General features: G+C 35.7%; 2 protein-coding genes across 5 annotated transcripts; both read right to left on the bottom strand.

Annotated features, from left to right (window-relative positions):
* Window positions 1–761: 761 nt before the first annotated feature.
* LOC143453543 (uncharacterized) lies at window positions 762–19,915 on the bottom strand. Of its 4 annotated transcripts, none has more exons than XM_076954918.1 (8): window positions 19,750–19,915; window positions 9,441–9,588; window positions 9,017–9,186; window positions 4,885–5,007; window positions 4,532–4,816; window positions 3,851–4,038; window positions 3,343–3,439; window positions 762–2,456 (listed from the first exon to the last, which is right to left on the bottom strand). In XM_076954918.1, exons 1-8 carry the CDS (start codon window positions 19,886–19,888, stop codon window positions 2,023–2,025), a joined length of 1,584 nt encoding a protein of 527 aa, XP_076811033.1. In that variant the 5' UTR covers window positions 19,889–19,915; the 3' UTR covers window positions 762–2,022. The 4 variants fall into 4 exon arrangements, with proteins under 4 accessions (XP_076811033.1, XP_076811034.1, XP_076811035.1 ...); XM_076954919.1 differs by having other exon boundaries at window positions 762–2,453; XM_076954920.1 differs by having other exon boundaries at window positions 762–2,423.
* On the bottom strand, window positions 13,701–15,873 carry LOC143453544 (uncharacterized). The gene is made up of 5 exons (XM_076954923.1): window positions 15,508–15,873; window positions 14,954–15,042; window positions 14,592–14,720; window positions 14,310–14,411; window positions 13,701–14,216 (listed from the first exon to the last, which is right to left on the bottom strand). The coding sequence occupies exons 3-5, from the start codon at window positions 14,652–14,654 to the stop codon at window positions 14,046–14,048; spliced, it is 336 nt and encodes a 111-aa protein (XP_076811038.1). The 5' UTR covers window positions 14,655–14,720; window positions 14,954–15,042; window positions 15,508–15,873; the 3' UTR covers window positions 13,701–14,045.
* Window positions 19,916–22,534: the final 2,619 nt, after the last annotated feature.

Here is a 22,534-nt window from a genome sequence, read left to right as displayed (position 1 = left end):
AACAGCTCGAAGCAGGCGCTACGATGTCAACATATTCAACGTTTAAAAATAATCTTAATCTTAAATAATATTTTAATATATTGAAATATTAAACATTTTAAGGTACTTTTGCATTGCGAATTAAAGGTCTATATGGGAAGAAGTTATGAGATAACACAACAAAATTATGACGTAGTAATCTATCAATAATGTACAGCACTCGATCCTAATATGGGAATGGAATGGTAATGGAGACCGATCTTAAGTACCTTTCTATAGATTTACTATTAGCTTAAGTGTAAAAACACGAATTATTAAACCAAGCCCTTTTCAAAAAAGGTCCGTTGTCAAACATTGGGGTCCCTTGACAATAGGCTACAAGGGAATAAATTACCCTGTATATTGTCAATTTTGAAATGTTAAGAACTGTCATCATTTTGTTTTAAAATGTTTTTTGAAATTTCACTGTAAAGAAATTGAGCTCTTAACGCAGCTATAGCGAAACCAAGGCATGCTAAGCAGTTTTATTCGATTTCGGGCTGCTACTCCTGCAGGCTGCAACCCAAACCACCAGCTTTTTTTATACTAACTTGCTAATAGCGAATTCCCCTTCCGCGAGTTTAAATTTGACATTATCATACGTTTTTAGGTGAAGTCTAGCTGGGAAGCAAAGAGATTTAAATCTTAAATCTCTTTGTGGGAAGTTGTCTGATGTCGTTAAATGCTGTGAATAATGAATGTGGCTATCTGAAACAAATTCGGAATTGACTAGTCTGTGGCAGAAAGAGGTGTTTATTGTAGGTACGATACTAGGGTTCTACATGTTAATAATGTCAATAAAATATAGTGTTTTCCAGTAAAAAACAACTATAAGGCCACAACAACACACGAGCAATACCATTATAAGTATAACTTTGTAATGAAGCGTAAAGATGGTTGACTTGATCATGCAAAAAAGACTGTGGGAAACTACCAGAATCTTTTTTGCTTTAACCTTCCAAATGTATTCATGGACGCGAAAAAGAGTACATGAGACATTACACTGTGATGAAAATTTAAGGTAAGAGGTAATTAATTAATAGAAGATTTGTGTAGAGAACGGAAGCTAAAGTATGGAAGAATGAAGAAGGCGGTGATATGCGAATGCAAAGAAAACATGACAAAACGTATTTTTAGAAGAAGAGAAAAAAATCAAAGGTAGGCTATAAGACTAAAATCTACGAAACCACAAATACAACAACGTTAAAATTAGACAAATACCAACGTCCAACGTTATGTTTATTGTTACCTAAACTGAACATGTACAACGGCATTGCGTATTTTCATGACACTGAATTAAACAATACAAGACCACTTAAGGTTTGCAATTACTGAAAATAATAAAGTAGGCTGCAGGTAAAATGATAGTTGATGCTATTATAATATCACATTCATATTATAATATCAATTGTGGACTTGACAAAGACGTAGTTCAGATCGTTACTGGATAGTTTGAATGGTGTAGTTTTAAAGTTATCTATAATTCCAAACCCATAAACAAGCTAAAGGTTTATTAAACCCAAGTTCTTAGTTTAGCCATATACAGTTAAACACGAAACAAAATTTGAATAATAGAAATACGGAAGAAAATGACGACAAAATAGCATAGACTATAAAATTAAACATTGGTTATCGAAAGATAGAAAAGTAAATTCTTATGAAAGGGGAATTTTGTCTTCTGTGTATACCAGACTCGAACTGAGATGAAAAACAACCAAATCTAAAAATACACAAGTTAGCGTTTATAACAGCTATTGCGATGCCAGATATACTGTATAGGGTTGATATAAGAAATAAAAAATAGGTCCTGCATTGAAAAACGTGCTTGAAATCGGGTTATAAAGAAGGTTTCCATCACATAACCCCCTCAATTGAAGATGCATGAACTTAACGAAGTTCGACTCACATACAACATTTTACTGCAAAGCATATAAAAGGAAATTACTATATCGCAAATGACAGGAAATTATTATTATTATTATGATGATGATGATGGGGTTGGAATTAATAAGCAAATTCTTGTTGCATGTCACCAGTAATAAATGTTGTTTTTGTTACATATACCCCCACTTCCGAATCGTTTGTTGTCACAACATCACCGAAAGGATACTTTTGGGGGAGATACCAGTGATTATTATCAGCCGGTTCTGATGGCCAAGTATCAACAAAGATGTCGCCGCTGCGGCAGACGTTGTCGTTAACCAAAAAACCTGACGGTATTTTTTGTATAATATTTTCTGCTGCTGGCTGCGTTTTTTTCGATGATTCCTCATAAAAACTTTTATTTTTTGTCACGACTTGATCGATAACTTCAGCTTCACCGGATTTTGTAGAAACCACTGAAGCATCCACAGATTGATCGATAACTTTTTCACTTCTCGCACTTTGGTTTCTTTGCACTGTTCCTTGGGAGGTTGGCGTGTTGTCGCATATACCAGCAACAAAATAGAAATGAAATAAGTTTTAATTAAAACAGAAAAAAAGCGGCGATAGAAAGACACTATACTAATTAGATTTTATTTGGGTAAACAATCCCAAGTTTTCAATAACCAAGTAGGGTTTGGTATGTGTTTTGAAATTTACTGAGCCAGCTGCATTTTCAAAATTGGAAAGAAATTCACTTAGAATACTTATAGATTTGAAACTAAATGTATCCCAAATCTGCGCGTAGGTTTTTACATACCGAGTTCTTTTTAAACAGTTATTAAGATTTTAGATCAAAAGTTAAAATTCAAAACATAATTCGTCATACAACGAGAACCATACATAGCCTATGCCGGCCTATACTATTTGTCTTGTTGGTTTTAACAATTTTGCGCCACATTTATCCTGTTGGCCATCGCTAGTTACAATAAGATTGATTTCAGTTACTATAATAAAGGCTCTATTAATTTAAACCTCAATATGCCTTTTTATATTGTCACCGACACGAAATATTTAAGTAATAGTATATTAACGGTATGTAAGGGGTTTGATTATGTTTAGGATATTGTAATCATACTGTAGGTTTTAGGTTACATACAGGCATACATATACATATATATATATATAACCTGATATAGCTTTACACTTACGTAGAATTTTAATTTACAATAATAGATCACTCGGTATTAGTGTGTTCTTTGTACTCGCAGTAATAATTACTTTTAAGTTTAAGCAACTTTTCCCCCGTAAGGGCGTGTAACATAGCTGGAAAACGTAAGGACTGTCCAAGTGATTACGATTATTCTATGTCGAGCTTTTAACCAGGAATTAACGACTGTTTGTGGTAACTTCTATGCTGGATTACCAGTTGTATCAATGTGACGCAACATTAACACTTACTTGCTTTCCCGCGAACCAAAAAAGACGACAAGGCATCAGGTGGAGTTTCTATTTCCAGTGGTGAAATAAAAGGAGTGTTTCGTTGCAATAATTGTCGCTGAAAAAAACGCATGAAATGTTTTAAAAATGTTATTGTAAAAGCATAGAGGTAAATTTTTATTGACTTAGTGTTGCTTTTTAGAAGAAGTGTAAGCCATCTCCAGAAAAAGGAAAGAATACTTATGTAACCAAATCAATTCTATCGATTATACTGTAAGGCTCGGTTTACACAAGGGCAGTGAATTTACGAAAGTTGCCAAAAATCAAATAATGTAGCTTTCAAGAACGAATTGTTAAAATTTGTTAAAAATACTTGAATTCAAGTAAACAAGCAAAAGTTATTTCTTATAGAAACAGGCAGCACGTTTTGCACAATCACTGTAAGATTGAAAAATATGTTACGTCGTGTGATAACACTGGAGAAAGGCGGCTTTAAAACCCGGAACATACAAAAACGTTTTTTACTTACCACGCCATTATATCCTTTTTTCTTTTCTGCTTTTCTCTCTTTTTCTGTTTTTATCCATTCGCAAACTTCAGATCTTTTCAATAATGTGAGCAATATTACAACTCCAACGAGTAAAATTGCAAAAATAATGACAAGAATAATTGTTTTTTCAAGTGTTCCATCTGGATGAACATTTGTTTCTTCTGCTTCTATTTAAAAAGGAAAAAGATTAAAGCGGAAAAGTTGTTACAAATGGTCCATATGTCGGACTTTGTTGCTTATAAAAATACTTTTGTACAAAAAACTGAGCATCGCAAACATGTTAAAATAACACAAAAAGTCAGTAATAAAAAACTATATCACCAACCCTTGTAATAAAAATATAATGTTTTAATGAAGTTTCCGAGGTAGTAGTCCTTTTTTATTTTTCCACAACGTTTTATTTTGGATTAACGGTGTTGCAATCTTATGTGAGTTGCATCACCATTGTGTTTGTGTTTACTGTACATTATTTTCCTACTGCTTATTTTATTAAACATGATTATCGAAATATGTCGTGTAGAAATTGGGCTTGGTTTCTGATGCCATACAATAACGTAAATAGACTTTGAACGGAGGTAAAATATTCTGGAAATTATAAATCACTCAGCAACTACGGTTTTCAACTAAAGTTTTCTTTTCGTAAAGCTATTATCAGATTACTTTGTGTAGGTTCAGATTTCATGCAAATAAGTGCAGGATCTTTCCTGGAGAATGAATTCCAAATGAAACACACGAAAACTGCGCCCTTGGCAGGAAACGTGTAATCATAAATAAAGTTCAAATCGGATTTGTTTAAAGTTTCAGTTTCATGGATTTCACATCTCGTTTTATCCAACACAAAACGAATTCCATCCTGAACCTTCAGTGCAAAGTAATTCAAGGGCATCGTGTATGTTGCTCGGTTAAACAACGAAATGGTTTCTTTTCCTTTGTATTCTTCCATACCTTGAGTAAAAGAAGTTTTCATTTCTTTTATTTGCTACCACACTAGCAATGCAACCTGGTCAACTTACTTCTGTTGAAATAAAAATACCATAAGCTATCGGTATTTTGTCTCAATTCTTCAGCTGTTAAGTTACCATAACTAAGATCCACAGTTTTTTGAGGTTCTGAAATGGCAAATTTCATTCCAACACCTGTGAGTAAAGCAAAAAACATAACTATGTTACTATCCTTATGACTAAGTTAATATCATTCAGTATATTGTGTCACGAGAATATCTTTTTACACCTGTTTTATAAGCACTGCATTTTAATGTTGGAAGTTGGAACACCCGATTTGTAAAGCGCTAGTTTACGGTGTAAGCTGTTTATGACTACTTAGTGTTTGCTTTATATTTACTACCCCGTAAACTGTTAGGGAGTTTTTACCTTGGTGTGTGCGTGCACTGTTTTTCTGCTGCATTATGTTTTTCAGTAATTTCGTTGCTTCATTTGTGTGTGCTTGCGTATGCTTGTCGGTTTTCATGACTTCTCTCGCACTGTCGCACTTCTTTACCATTTACACGTGCAGGGTTTTTCTTAGCTTGTTTCTTGTTCCGCGTCACCGCACTACCCCTGTAGACCTATTTGGTAATTAACGCCCCACGCTTATTTTCTTGCTATGTGGCCAAGATTAATTCTGTGTTTGGTGGGTTGCTTGGCTGACAAGTTTTTGGGTGGAGTTGAGTTAGTCTACGTTTGGTTTTAATAAAGAGAAGACGCTTGTTTTTATTCAAGGAAGACTCGTAAAAATAAGAGAGTCTGGCTGATTGACTAGCCGTTAAAGCGGGGAGCTTACCTGGTCAGAAAAAGTTTGGTTACATATTGTTTGTATCAAAGACGCAAAAAAATGAATGTCCACGTCAAAGTTTCACCTACATGAAATTTCGTAAATCAAAAATTTATATATTGTTCGAACATGGAAGAATTTGCGTCTGAACGTTTAGTCAATTCAATTATTCATAGAAGCCTTTGAGTTTATACATGGCAGTTTTTTCTTTTTGGTTGTTGAAAAACTGAAGCTAATAAATGCTTACTCTAAATGAAGCCACTGTTTATTACATGGTTTTGAAATCTTGCATATATAATGAGTTCTGGTGGTAACACAATTAAGTTCGTTGCTGCAGGGATTAGTATGGAAGGTGATGATTGAATTTCAATTTTAATCGATGTCAATGTTGGTTTAGATCGTACCAGTTACATTGTAAAATATTATTAACCTCCTCTATGGGCTATTGCCTTGCCGTGGCAGAAAAGCTTGAGTGCCTCGTTGAAATTTCGAGCTATACTGGAGGAAACGTCGTTTCCATAGGGCTACCCATACCAGGTCAAGTCGAAAGTAAGAGGTCAGACTAAAAGTTGTCCGAAAAAAAGAACATAAATACGCACAAGAATGTCAGTCATACGGCATCGTTTGTCGCGCGGGTTAACAATGAACGCGTTCGAGTTTTAGGAAGAGGGGCTCCTTCGAAAAGCAAGTGACCATCTCCCTCAGCAGCCGCCCCTAAACGGATGCTCACCAATGTGTTCGCTGCATATTTAGGGAGGTGACTGGGGACAGCCCAGTGCACTTGTACTCTTGGAGATTCTATTCGCGTATTCACTCACGAATCACCAAAGGCTAGCATTCTGAGATTGGAATGCATTTCTCTCACAAAAAAAACGTAAGAACTAATTGTAGAAGCCAAACGGTATCGCTTACATACTGTAGGGATTTCTTCAACAAAACTCCGTGGCACCGGAACTAGTCAGCGGGCTGATAGGTGCAAACTCTTCTACTCTGGCGTCAATCCAACAGTGTCTGCCCAGGCGGGTGCGGAAATATTCACATTTCCTCGGCTGGCAGATTGCGTAGATGGATTCCGTTAGGAGGTTGATTGTGTATGTTGAAGTTTAAGTTAAAGGGACAAAGCCTGCTTTGTACACAGGTATATGCCCCAAAATCAACATCGCAATATCTCCAGTTTTTAGATGAATTGGAGGCTGCCCTACAGAGGTTGGCACCCAATGAATCTACACTTCTATTGGAAGACTTCAATGTACATGTTGGAACTGATGACCATACATGGAAGTGTGTGACTGGAAAGCATGGCGATGCAGACCTTAACGGGAATGAAAGGTGTCTCATGCAACTATGTTGTAACAAAGGTCTTAGCATAATGAATACCTTTTTCCAACACAGAGATATGCGCAAATATACCTGATACAGGGATAGTGCATGCACAACAGCGGTTGCTGAAAGATATTTGTATTCTTTCAACCGACCTTTTTCTTCTGTGGTAGACGTTGGAGTTAAACGAGTGAGCTGAGCTATCTACGGATCACCATCTGGTTGTCTGCATCTCCTGAAACCTTTGGCGCCCCCAGGATCTTATAGAATCAAGTGGGAAGCCTTAGCAGACAAGGATGTACGAAAAACTTTTGCTGGCAACATGTTAACCAGGTTCTAGAAATTTTTAGGATGCACTGAGGACATTGAGGTGGAATGAACGCTATTTAAATCCGCGGTCCTAGCATCTGCTACCTGTGCTTACGGATGGAAACGGCTCGGAATAGTGAGAAAAGAATCCCAGAGTGGTTAAAGAAGCTATTTAAGCAAAGAAAGCGGCCTACAAAGCCTGGCTCCATGGCAGATCTTTGGCTGTTTTGCGAGCTCGGTACACTGAGGCAAAAAACAGCTGCGGTAAAGAGGGAGTGAAACAGTACAAAGAGCAAACCTGGAAGGAATTTGACAAAAGTTCGAGTCAGACTATAGAACGGCTAATAAAGTATTCTGGCAAACCAACCGAAACCTGTGGGGCAAAAGATCATATGCTGCAATGTCTGTTAAAACCAACTGGGTGGCCTCCTAAGCAAAGAGAATGATATCTTTTGGTAGATGAAGAGAATACTTTAAAGATCTATTGAACCCTCTCACAGAAACACCAACTGATACACAAACGATGTTTCATAGAAGAAAGTTTTCTCATTGAGGCCAAAAATACCCAAGTCGTAAGATCTCTGAAAGCTGATAAGGCGACTGGGTATGATGAAATCCGACATGAAATGTTTAAGGTCATGAACCAAGGAGCAATCCTCTGGCTGACTCGTGTGTGTCAAGTGACATAGAGTTCAGGTAAAACACCAAGAATTTGGCAATTGGTTTTTATCATCCTAGTACACAAGAAAGAGGGTTCTAACTATTATCGGTGCATTTCTCTGCTTATTCTACCTGGTAAGTTGTATTCCAAATGTCTTGAAAAACTAGAATGTGAAATAGTTTAGGGCACAAAGTGTGTTTTTTGTCCCGATCGTAGCACAACAGATCACATTTTCACTCTTAAGCAAATTTTCAAACATTCTTGGGAATACGCAAAAGATGTCTACCCCTGTTTTGTAAATCTCGAAAAAGCGTATTATCGAATTCCTCGAGATAAGCTCTGGAGAGTGCTGCAGAAGTACGATATTGACGTTGTCTTACTACCAGCCATTAAACTATGTAAAACTGCCCGATAAATTTTTTGTCCGTTTGAACAATGTCAAGTCAAAACCTTTCACTATGGATGTTGAACTCCGCCAGGGGTATGTGCTGTCACCTCTCCTTTTCATAGTTTACATGAAGCGAGAGCTTTCTAAGATCGCAAAGCTCTCAATTTATAAGTCAGTTTTCCTTCGAATACTCACTTTTGGTGATGAATCTTGGATAATAACCGAAAGAGTGCACTCACGGGGGCAGGCTTCAAAAATAAGATTTTAAAGAAGGGTTTGCGTAGTAACGCTACTAGATGAAATGAGTAACACCAAAATCCCAAAATGTTGAACCCCGACTTCTTCACATTGAGAGGTCCCAACTACGCTGGTCTGGTCATGTCACTAGAATGCCTCAGGACTTACAAACCAAGTCATTCTTGCAACACCAACCGGTAAAAGACCAACAGGAAGACCAAGATCCAGGCGGTACAATTACATGATACATCGCTGAACTGGCCTGGTCACGACTAGGTATTCCTTTGGCCGAACTAACAGACGTGGCAAAAGATCGCGCACTGTTTCGCAAGCTCCTAGAGCTGCTGCCCCCAAGACCCTCAAGAGAGTAAAAAGTGGGTTTCGATAAGAGAGAGAAAGAAAGAATATTATTAACATGTTTGGATATTTCTGCTATTAAATATATGCTTAATTCACTTACAGTTCGGATATAATCCCTGGGAATATTCGTACGTCTCCATCCTTTTATGGAATAAAATGCGAATGTCTACATTAAGGTATTCGTCATCAGTCGTTTGACCGTTATAACATTTCTTTGCAATACATTTTTTTTGAGAAAGCGGAACATCTACACATCCTTTTATCGGAATCCTGAGAAAGAAAAAAGGGCCTGGTTTTTTGTAAGGCATGACAAAGTAAGCCATACATGGCCATTATTCTAAATAAAATTAGCTATTCCATACCATTTCTCTGAGTAAAAGGGACTAAATGTAAAATGGAGAATTTTTTTCTTTTTAAATAAACCTGCTGCGCTCGATTGCTGTGGTTTCTATATTGACAGAGTTTTAATTAATTTTTATTTCAAACTTATATTTAGCTTTGTATCTGAAGCCTACGTTTCTTACCATACGTTCCGCGAAGTGACTTGGTACAAGGTCAAATTGTCAGCAGCTTTAACATCGTATGAACCATTCCACGAATGCTTTACGCAACCAACAGTGAATTCTATATCCCAATAATTTAAACCAATCGGTGCTCCTTTCAATTCTTGACCTGTTAAACCAACAAAAAGCTTTGAAGTCGAAAATTTCAGCCACGTAATAAATAGAAATATTCCACACTGGTACATGGCTGTAAACAAAAGCTACATATTTTAAAATCTTTCAGCTATTCCAATGCCGAAGTAATCCAAACAAGTAGAAAGAACCCTATGTGATCAAATCGTTTCCGTAATTTTTCAACATTTGATTTAAAACTGCTGCCTAAACCAATAACATATCATATCGTGAAGGCTTGATATAAATCTGCCACCATGTTTTAAGTGCTTTCGTGAACAATAAAAAGCACAATACAGGTACTAGAAAGCACTGCACTGAATAAAAAACAGAATAATAGAGATAATTGAAACAGTTAAAATTAGCGGTACATTAATTTTTGATATTTTCTTGCGTAAATTCACGTAAAAGTTTTCTTCATTCCAGTAAATGAATTTGCATCAGAAAAATGATGAAATTGCCAAAAACACACAAAAACTTATAAAGCGTGGTCTATAATGTACCTGAAGCAAATAAAGCGTACTAATTCTTAAACTTTTTTAACTTTATAATCAGTCAGTATATATAATTGACCAAAATGTGGTTGCATAATTGAATGGGTGCATGGTTAAGAAGTAAAAAATTCGGGCTTTCATAATTGCATACAAAGATAATTAATAGGCCCAATGGTTTTGTTTTCACAGCATACGCAAGACACGTCAACGAAATAAGGCAGCCAGCAATCATAAGTGATGAAAAAGAAAGATTTAAGCTGCACCTTGCACACCATACAATTGCGTAATTTGCGTTTGCATGAGAACTCATGCAATCCTGTTTATTATTAAGCATTTAAAAACAGCTTAGTGTTTAACTTTATTTTTGGTGTACCGACACTTAATCACGCGACACTTAATCACGCGACACTTAATCACCGACACATAATCACTAGGACACTTAATCACGCGACACATAATCACTAGGACATTTAGTCACGCGACACATAATCACTAGGACATTTAATCACGCGATTTGGATACTTAATCACGCGACATTTAATCACGCGACACATAATCACTTGGATGCGACAGCACTTGGACAGCGCCTTTGTCTATAGCAGGGGTCGGCAACCTTTTGCTAGTCACAGGCCAAATGTCGAGTGTACAACTCTTTGGCGGGCCGGAACTTTCATTTATACTATAATTCACACTCACTTCAGTATATTACGCTACATTGCTGCAATCTCAATCATACCAATCACAAAAAGAGCAAAATATATGTATTCACACTTGAATAAGGTCCATTTGAAATTTTTCGGGAATGGTATTGGCGTCCACATCAAAAGGAGTACTGAATAGCCTGAATTTATTTTGTAGAGAACGAATGTCGGAAAAGCGTGAGGAAAATTCAGTAATTCAAGCTCGTGTGCATCTCTCTGTGGGGATGGCGATGTGGATTGCTTTTAAGGTTGGCCTAAAGCCAAAGGCTATTAGTCTTTCTTTTAGAACTCCCCGACAATTGTCTTTGACTCCGTTTCGCCGGCTTTCTCTATAATGTTTCTTTAAATCAACACCAGCTTCATAAAGTCTAATTGTTATATTGTCCGAAATAAGTTGTATCACATTAGAAACATTTTCATCATCTTTTCACATTTAAACAAAACTATAACTCCAATTCAGTAATGAACAGTCCAGAAGGTAAAACTGATATTATGTGTAGAGACAAGAAGAGGAGATTTTAACCAAACCTTAGTTTTTATAGAAACACATTAGCCAATCAGGAAATAACATGTCATTTTGCATTGCTACGTATAACCTATGTAATATGTAACATTATTCTATTGTCACCGAAGCTCTTGATCAAAGTACCATCAAAACGGTTCTGACGTGAAGAAAAAACTTTTTACCTATTACCTTTCTTAAAACAAAGTTTTGCAAAAGCGAAGTACACCACATATACGCATAGATGGGTATCGCGACAATTCTAATGATAATTTAAATTAAACCGTCAAATTCAGAAAACATTGGTTTAAAGTTGACTTCCACCAGCTAGAAACTCTTTGTTATTTAGCCAGAAATATCACCAACACGATGACAGTCATCGTGTTGACACAGTTGACCGTTATCTGTCAAGCGAGATTTTAGTTTATCTTCGTGCAGTTGCTTACATTTCCCATGCATGACATTGTTACCTAGCGTGTACGGTAGCCGATACTGTAAATGTGTGATTAAATGTCCTAGTTATTATGTGTCGCGTGATTAAATGTCCTAGTGATTATGTGTCGGTGATTAAGCGTCGCGTGATTAAGTGTCGCGTGATTAAGTGTCACCAAACCTTATTTTTACATCAAAGCCTCTCAATTTGCTTGCTCAACTTCGACAAGGAAAATCGGTTTTGCACAAACAGTCGCAATCGGGATAATGTCTTGTATACACGGCTGAGAATTATTTGCAGAAAATTCTAAAAACGGCGACAAAAATTTACGCTAAGATGCCCTAAGTTTTGCAAGATATAAACAGATTAATACAAAAAGTGACAATTAATCTTGTCAAAGTGGCACGAAATTTCTGATTCTTTTTAAGCATTTAAGATTTTTTAATAATTTTTAGCATACTTTTAGAGATTTACAATTACATTTGTCTGTTGGGCGTTATAACCATGCAACACTGGCTGTGCCTACATAGGTAAGGCTAGGGAAATTATACAAAACTGTTTATTTATATTATCGTATCTACATCCCATTTCAGTAACGTTATAAAGTTGTTACGCAATACTTGAAAGTTCTAAAATCACCAATTAACGAAGTTCTCCAAATAAATATTTTGAATATTAATAAAATGATACCCGAATAAAAATTCTTTGCCTTCTCTCTTTGAAACTACGGACCAAAACAGCTGAAATTTCCCTATTCAGTTTGAATTCACTGCAACATAAAAAATCAACCGAATTAAATCCCCTGCTCTAAGTAAAGAATTATGAGACGGGGTACTTGTTGATTTCTGAACCTTAATTGCATATGTTGGTGCTTTCACATATTGCCGCTGCTTGGTTGAAATTAAAAGGCTTCAAGATAATGCCGAACGGTTAGCAATACTCAAAATGATATTGAATACTGTACTTGCGAAGTTTGAGCTAACATTATGAGTACAGGTGATAGAAGAATGCGATAAGAGCATTGCAAAACAACTGGTTAACGCAAAACAATGTCATTAATTGTACTTCACTAAAACAGCCGATGCGGTCATTTTGACCGTTTTGGAATTTCAAGGCGCGATATTTCTTGAATTTTCCTAAATAATAAGCAGGAATGCTCACCCTGAGTATCAATCCAAAGACTGCTTTCAGAAATATTTTAGAGAGTGGTTTACCTCAAACGGCCGTTAACGGTCATTATGACCGCTATTGCTGTTTTCTACAACATCTTGGATTTCGCAGGTATCAACGCTTTTGTGCTCTATAAAAAACGAACAAGTAACAAGGTTTCAAGACGAGATTTCATCTTCAAGCTTGATACTGAACTACGTGAAGACGACGTCATTAAGCAGAAACGCTACGATTGCTAAACCTCACTCGCTATCGAGCGCTCGTGAAAACAGTAAGTCAAGAAGCGTCAACAGCGTGAAATACCTGCAAACTGCACGTAAAACAAACCAAGAAACTTTGTTTCAAGTGTAACAAAACCGTCTGAGGCCAGCGGATCGCCACGGAACTTTCCAAATGTGTTAGATATGCGACAAGGCAAATGTGAAAAATTTTCCAATTTTGTGTCTAGATTTTTGCCTGTCCCTTCAAATAAAACTGTTTTTCGTGGATAGATTGGTCGAGTTACATGACTTGAGCATATATTCAACAATTAAGTTGCAAACACACTACGAATTTACACTGTTATTTTGTTAAACACTTTAATTAAACACGAAAAGTGAGGCCAAAAAGAAACGCCTAAAATGGTTACATGTTTAAATCGCACATGTTTATTCTGTTTTGTGTTTAAATGTTGTACGTGTTTACTAACTAGGTGTTTATTATCTTTGGTGTTTATGTTTAAATGTTGTACGTGTTTACTAACTAGGTGTTTACTATTTTATGCGTATTGTCACTTGGCAGTCAAAATTTCCAAAATAGCGTTTATTACAGCAGCGCAACAGAAACAAGGCAGGTACAATCACGGGCGCCGGAATTATTTTTGGCAGGGGGCAAAATTCGAAAAAAGGATACTTTTTGAATGTCATTTTGGAAAATAAAGAAAGAAAAGGGGGCGATGGCCTCTCTGCCCTTCCTCTTCCGGCACCCGTGAGTAATAATAATTGCTGCAATAAGTTTAGTGTAAAATCATTACTCATAATGTTCCATGTTCATATTGTTCACATACTTCTCAAAGAAGACGTATTTGGAGGACTTATGATAACCAGACAGACTATCCTTCAAGAGATGAGCTTGTAAAAAACCCAAAATAGGGTAAACCTTTGGGTATTGCAATTGCTAAGCATAATAACAACCGATAAGTTGCATTAAATAGCCTAACACCACCCTCGAATCGTTGTTACATCTGACGTGGATTGAATCAGCAACAATCATGGTTCCGGCTTCGTTGTAAGAAACAAGCAAACTTGGCGGTGTTTTCTTTCTGGAGTTTAAAGTAATCCGTAATGCCTAAAAAATTAAAACAAAAATGTCAATGTATACAAATTGTTCTGTAAAGCCACATGTTCTGTTCAATTGTTCTGTAAAGCAACTACAACTCACATTAACAGTCTGCATTGCATGAAAAAGATTTGTTTTGCGGGTCGGCCAAAGTTGTTTTTGTGACCTCAAAAAGAGATTAAGTTTTTTCTCTGATGATGGATCCTATGTCAAAAGTTTTGTTAGATTTTTACACTATTAATAATAATGACTCTATTTTTCCCTCAATATATATTAAGTGTCTCAAGATCTGAACACATTATTCCTCAACAAAGCAATAAACTAATACACAAACAACCAAATTAGATTTTTGTTAATTGCTGGATGAATGCTCAGATTGCTCACCTCAGTCTCATGGCATTGCCGCTCAACATTGCTGTCACATTTGTTGTCTAGTGTGGTTAGCATGCTTACGCAAGCCTCTTAAATCGTATTGTAATCAAATTGATAAACGTTTCTGAATTTTTCCTCAATCTGCATAAGTTATCATCATATCAATAACCATGTTGCAGCCTCTAAACATGATCTACAACTGTATTCTCTTAAAAATGCATCAAAATCTAAAACACCTTATCATAGTTTCTTTCAAACACTGACAAAAGGCATTTGTCCTAATAATGAAAAATTTTCAATGATTCCACTAATGCATCCATCTTTACATTAAACTAATTGCTTCTTGGTGAAAGACAGACATTGGTCTTAAATACCTGTTTTAGTAGACCGTATTCCCATTCTGATTCTTCCTTTTCTAAATGTTGTCTAATAACTTCAGTAGCCTTTTTTGTCCATTCTGAATCTACAGTGATTACAAATATAAAACTAAACAATATATATAGCTTTTAAAACAGTAGTGTGATGTAATTATTATTTAAGCTTTTTGATAAGGTATCAGAATCTTTCTTCTTGGCCTGAGGAACGTCTTTAGAAGACTCGGACTCGGCAATGATTCCTCCACTCTCTGCAGTTTTCCACAAAAACTCAATTTTCATTTGCTTATAAATTGAATTTTATAACGTATTGACCAACCCTGACACTGCTTACCGGGACCAGAAGAGTAAAGGTTAATAATGCCTTACCCAAGAACATTACAAAAGTAGTAACACTGGACATTTGCAATAAGTCCGCATTGTTTGAACCTGGTGCTAAGCCAATCCACCACTGAAGCAACACTTTTTGGCATGCACAGTATATTTTAAAATTAACTCAATATTGTTAATAATATAAATTTCATGTGGATCAAAAATATATAATTCTGCATCACCTGCCAGTCTTTGTAGCTGAAGGAAACCTAATGATGAGGGTTGTTTACTATGTGATGGCACATAGGTGGATGGCTTCTCTTCAACATAAGTTTCTAAGCTTTTCCAATAACTTTCTACAGAAAACGCCTGAAGAAACAGCTTAGTATAGACTGTTATAGCCTACTGCGTACAAAAATATTTTATAATGTAGGAAATTTATCATTACAATTATTACAACAATTTTCTTACTACTAAATTATCAAAATCAAATGCTTACCGAAGGCCAATGCCTTGCCCAAGAGCATTAAAACGGTATGGCACCACCGGGTATCGAAAACATGCTATAAGTAGGCCTATTTGTTATTGTCTGTAACTCTGTAAACCTTTCTGCCTGCATGGAATATAGGCCTATAGGCAGGGTTGCCATACCGTCCTTATTTATAAGATTTGTCCTTATTTTAAAGGTCCGTGTCTTAGAAAATATGTTTGTCCTTATTTCTAAGAAATGTCCTTATTTTCACTTTCGTCCTTATTTTTAGGGCGGAGGTGGGCACTTTTGTCCTTATTTTGGGCATTTTGTCACCTTACGATACCATTTTGTACCAAAGAGATACCAAAATTATGAACATGCAGATGGTGTCTTGTTTTTTTTTTTTTTTTTTTTTAGGAACATTGGTTGCTTTCTCTTGTTGTACACTGTTTAAGGTGGTATTCCTCGTTCGTTTTCTAGTCGTCCTTATTTTTGAGTTGAGACTGATGGCAACCCTGCCTATAGGCCTAGCTTGTAGTAACAAACCTGAACCATACAGCGAAATACGTTACACCAGGCTACCTATATAGGCTACAGAAAATAAACTGTGACAATAAGCTACAGCCCTACGAAACGTCATAAAACAATTCGCTGTCTTTATGTAAGCTGATTAGCTGAAAAGAGGATTCAGATTTTAGAGATAGCTTGTAGCTGCCTGAAGGAGGAAATGCGCGCCCACATTTTTGACAATGGTAGAACTTAACATATTATTTCATAGAACTTAAAATAATTTTGAAATGGTAAACTTGCTGAATAAAAAAAACAATTGCTTGTTCTAATGTAAAAAAAAATACGTTTAATGTAATGTTATGAAAGTTTTTTTTATTTTAAAATTTTAGATTTTGAGTTATTTAAACATGGAATAAATAGTTATAACCTACTATTTTCAGATACACATTCTACATTATATGAACAAACGTTATTCAGACGTTCCACTAACTGATGGTAAACGCTTGTCATTTACCTTTCAATCAAACGACGAGAAGAGAACGCCCACGTTAGGCCATGCCCGAGTAATTTTAAACTTTGATGGGCAAAGTATGGTAATTGGTTTTTCACCCTCCATTCCTGGGTGAATGGCTTTACTTGAAAACCAATCACAGCCAGTGGCGTAGCCGGAAAAAATTGGGGGGGGTCAAATATTTCATGAGATTATAAAGAGAACTATACAAATTGTTGGTTTTAAGACACCGCCACCCGATGTAGAAACCTATAGACACAAAATATGGGGGCGGGGTGGCCAAGGCCCCTTTCACCCCTTTGAAATATAGCCTACAGTAAGGCCTGAACAATACAATTTTGTGTTCAGCCACTCCATACAGGAAAATTTTTAAAACGACTTCAAGTTGCCAACTTTAAACCTAAGAATTGAGTCCGAGATACAAATTTATACTGAACAATAGCTCGTGTAATTGGGTAATGCGAACAAGTCTAAAGCATATAGTACCGAACTGTTTTTGATAGATTCTTTCCAAAGCAACTTAAAGTATAAGATATAATTCAATAAAACTCATCAAAATAAACACATTCCTCCTAAACACCTTTTTGTTTGACACATTTTGTAATCTTTGTGTTATGTGTTTAACATTTAAACGCCTAAAGCGTGGAAAAAGTGTAGAATAGGCATAAATCATTATTAAACGTGTCATGGATTGTGGTGTTTAACCCATAAAGTGTTTAAATTTTGTCAAATTAACAAAATCTATACACTTAAACACATAATTAAACACTTTAACATGTTTAAAGAAGTAAAATTGTGTTTAAATTTTAAACACATGAATGACAGTGTACTATCAAAAACGCGTTTTCGGAGAAACGGTCAAAATGACCGCTGTTGGCCTTAGAGGGCTTATCGCAAATCCGGCCGTTCAAGTAGTAAAGGAATGGCATGACATTTTCCACTAGAGAACAAACCTATATTCCGGTAAATATATTGGTTAACAGCTCACTTGTCCATTTGACATGGACTATTCCCACACCGGAAAAACAACACATCACTTTGATACAATAATGATAGAGCACACATATTTTGGTAAAGGACACAAAACGTCTGAAACTTTAGTCAGCGTTTCATGTCAAAATAAATGTTTTATTATGAGTCAATATCTGCCTTTGTTGCTACAATCTTAACTATACATGACATTTGAAATTTTCATTCATTTTTATTCAAAATTCAATATTCATTTGATATACTACGGCGCGAGACATAACCTATACAACTTGGTTTTCGTCCAGCACTTATAACACGCACTTAACAACCGGGAAACGCAGAATAATTTAGTTACTCATTTTTTTTGCAAATAAGATATAGTTTGGCAACCTATTGCGTAAAAAGTTAAAGTTTTATTTGTTAATCTCATTACTAATGTAGCATTTCACAATTAGATATCCCAGGTTTGGCTAGTTTAATTTTTATAAAATTTCTTTAATATTCTTTAATATTGCATCTCAGAACGTTACTTTGGGAAATGCTCCTTTAGAATATAACAAAATTCAATTACTTAAACGGAATTACATGGATACAGTACAAAACCACAATACTCCATTAACCGAAAGTTTTACGTTTCCATGCTTGTCATTCATAACAAAACAAAACATGGTTTGAACAGCGAGTGTTGACGTTAACATCATGTTTGCAATAGACTCCAAAGGCAAAAATTCATGTTTGTTCATTTCCTTTTTTTAATGTTTAACTGCCATTTAATCATTTTTTAAAACTTGGCAAACTTTTTAGACAACGCGGTTAACATAAGTAACGTATGGCCGTAGTTATAATTTTCTACTGAACTATGTGATAGTATGAAATAATTACGTTTTCTTAGTTTCATGTAAAGTAATTCATCTACGTATTTAACAATTTAGCAAAACGATATATATAGGTTATGTAAACCAACCGATCTACAGGTTTTAAAGGTTTGAAACGGGTACACGTTCATCAACAAACGCAAATCGTTTACTTATTAAAGATATAACTATCCATCAGACATTACTTATCCACTTCCTATTTCCGGGATGATTGACCCCGTAATACCCAGCGCAAATGCCAGTATTATTTTTCAATTTTTTTCTTGAAAGAGAATTTTCTAGTGAGAATATATCACGAAGCAAAACTTTAGTGGAAGCTGATCTGAGCAAAGTTTTTTATACGGTTTTTGTTGTTATTAATATGACATTATACAGTATATTATCGCTATTAAATTGGATACTATAAACTTGCAGCAGCGGTCCCTGCTATCAGGCAATGCATCGGGACTCATGCTTGCTTTGGCTTGTCCTGCATGTGTTATTGGCTTTATTGCAATAACGGCAAAACGATGGTTACTGGCGACCGTTCGAAAAACAAAAACACGTGCGACAGCAGCAATGAAGAAACCAAGAATTGTTGCAATTTTGTCATTTCTGAATGGTAGATTTTACCGATCGTGACATTAAAACATTTTAATACTGTACAATTTTAACATGTGGTAACTACTGGTATAATAGCATCGTTTTGAGTATAGACTAGTTTTAATTTCGCTCTAGTCTTAAAGTTTAAAAACACATATTTTCAGCAAGCCAAGTGTTGCCGAAACTCTGGCCGGCCAAAAAATATCCATTCGTGCATCAGGGAATTACAAGGAGAAAGCAAAACAAAGAATTGAAAAGCTGCTCGTAGTGACGTAAAAATTACTACCAATTTTGGCTGTTATACAAAAAAGGCTGTACAATAAAAATAGTTTAGAAAAATGAAGAGGTTTTACTAAATTTCAAATTTGAAAGTAAACCATGTCAACAATAATTTTCACAATTAGCATTGAAGTTTATGACAATTGGCTATCGTTGAAGAAACAACGGTATTTGACGTTTTTGTATCTGAGTTGTGATCACCAAATGAATATGGGAGTGAACTGAGCATCGGACACACTTAAAGTATCGCAATAACTATCATAAAAATATTAAATAAGATACTCACATCCTGGTTTGCTCCGATAGCTGGGACACATGACGTTGCTTGCGTTGCTTTTATGTATACATGGGCACAAATACAAGCTGTTGATGGGTAGAAAACCCACACAAAAACTTACTAGCAAAAAGGTAATGCGAACTTGCATGTTAAAATAAAAAGTTCATAACAATGAAACCCTGCAAAACGTTGCAAACATTATGTCATAAATAATAAATGCAACACCGACATACAAGCGGTGGACAACACGTCCGAAATATATAAGCAAGTGTCATATGACCAATTTTTGTTTGAAATCTACCTGTGCAACACAATTGTGAAAACAATTTGAACAAAATGCAAGTCACGCATGTATGAAGTACATTGTGGACTTTCCTTTTGATTTGAGTTGCTTGCAGTCTGAACATTTTGATTTCTTATAACATCTAAGAACTCTATCATTTCATTTTCAGACTAGAAGCACCACAGCTCGGTTAACACAAAGACTCTTTGCGAGGAGTTTTTAAGTTTGATTAATGATTATCACTAAGGATGCCACTATATTAACGGAAAAAAACTATGCTATTTTTCACAGTGTCTGTTAAATGCTATAACATAACAATCGAACGTTACTTCTAATCTAAACCTAAATCTAACTTCAATGAAGCCATAGATAACTGAAATCAAATTTTTGCATATCCATTCTCCTAACCTAACCAGTAACCATGGGCTTTAACCATGGGCTGTGTGACCTACTTTCGGTGAAATATTCACTCTGTAATAGCTTAACCAGCTAGCTCGATTGCTAACGCTTGTACATTGAATCAAACAAGCGTAATATCGATTGCGGGGATGTTTCTGCATTGGCTCAGCCTCAAATTGAACCTAAATCTAATTCTCTGTATTTGTGTTCGTAAAACTATTGTTAAAACAAGCAACTGAATTCTATGTCTGCTCAGATACGCTCAAAACGAAATAAAGCTCGATATTGAGGAGAATAATAATCCGCGTAATGTTGCTTAATCAAGATGTATTCAGCGTTGTGGTTTAGCCAATGACCATTTTCATCAAACGCTATCTTGATACTGATACTGTGACAAATTATAGTTTTGAATGTATGTTTTTAATACTTTTACGTATAATTTATTATATTTCACAATATAGTCACGGTTTAGGCATTTGTGCATGATAAGAGTTATTGGCTGCGCACTTTCAGTCGTGTACTTTTATGACAAACCGAGTTGTGTGTAATTTACCACATATGGCATTTGTAAGCCTGCTTTAGCCACTTACTCTAGTGTGATGTTTACATCCTTTTTTCCGCTGTTTTCACTGTATCATTTGAGATTATTGTATCCGCGTTTTTGAACCAGCCCTACTCTAGGCAAGAAACGCTTTTCATTTGTGTTTAATCATCAGTATTTTGGGGAAGTCTACATCGAGCGCTTGTACGAGATAGCCGCAATTTTCTGGACGCTGTAGTTTCACGCTGAAGTTATGTGAAGTGTTTTTGATTTGTTGAAGAGAGCCAGTTAAATTATTTTTATATAAAACCGAGCAAGTAAGGTGACTTAATGCCGAGGAGACAGTTCTTCGGTCTAACGACTGTCCTTTAAAGCGGGATATCTTGAACCTATAGGAATTTGGCGTGACAATATCAAAGTACTGGAAGTGTTGATCAAAGTTTCAGAATTCCTTAAAGACTATAAAACCGACGTCCGAGTTTTCACTTTTTTAGCTTTTGTCACACATGAGTTTCTTATTGAAATCTAAGTATGATAAAGTTATAACAGGCAAATAATTGTGACGGTCTGTGTTGTTTAACGCAACAAACCAAAACTTTTCTCGTGATCTCTCTCGTAGTCATCTTAAAACACTAAATCATTAACTTTGGTGCTACGACCTCTTGTCGAGTACGATTATTGTTTTGGTATGACTGTCACGATTACACCAAAAAGAGCGTAAGTTCAACATTATTTTTCGTGGATTTTTGTTAACCTAACATAAATGCTATAACATAGTAACCTAAACCTGACTTTAATCTAACTTCAATTAAACCCTGAATCGCCTAAATCGACTTTCTGCATTCCGATTCTCTAAACCTAACCGCTCACCTTTAACTAAAGGGCTGCGTGACCATACTTATGGTGAAATAGTAACTCAGTTCTGGTTTAGACGGATTTGCACGTAGGTCTGTACTGTAAGAAACAACAACACAAGAGCGTAAAAATTTGGCGGAACGTGAAACCTTCGTGGTTGTCTTCGCTTCATTTACAATACCGCTGCTTGAGCAGGCAAACAATAGCCATGACATGGCCGGAGATAAAATGATTCACATTGTTGGTTTTGTAAAACTTAACAGCAACTGGGATTACCGCGGCCAAAATGTCTTCGGGTTAATAAGACTTTTTTTCCACAAAACACATGTAAATTCAAATTGCACGTTTATGATGAAAAACACTCACAAGTGAACATGACCCATTTACCATATTTATAAAACAAATACTTTATTAAAGGATTTTAAACAACCTAAATCCGTCATTAAGCAATTTAACTAAAGTAAAGCTAAACACCCGAATCGCAAGTTCAAATAGATTCGATAGTTAACCACCTTTAGTGCAAGCAAATATATCACCAACCTTTCCCGTATCATTAACTTCTTAGCGTGATATTTATCTCTACGGTTTATGGAACAGACTGTATGAAAAGTTCACCAAGGCTGACCAAGCATGAATAGGTATAGGATAGGCTAAACTCTCACTTTCTATAATACACATTTCATAAAAACCTGTAGAAGTCGCTTTCCGAATAGTTG

The sequence above is a fragment of the Clavelina lepadiformis genome, chromosome 4 (genome assembly GCF_947623445.1).
Source record: "Clavelina lepadiformis chromosome 4, kaClaLepa1.1, whole genome shotgun sequence".
Lineage (NCBI taxonomy): Eukaryota > Metazoa > Chordata > Ascidiacea > Aplousobranchia > Clavelinidae > Clavelina > Clavelina lepadiformis.
This window is presented reverse-complemented; position numbering and strand designations above follow the sequence as displayed.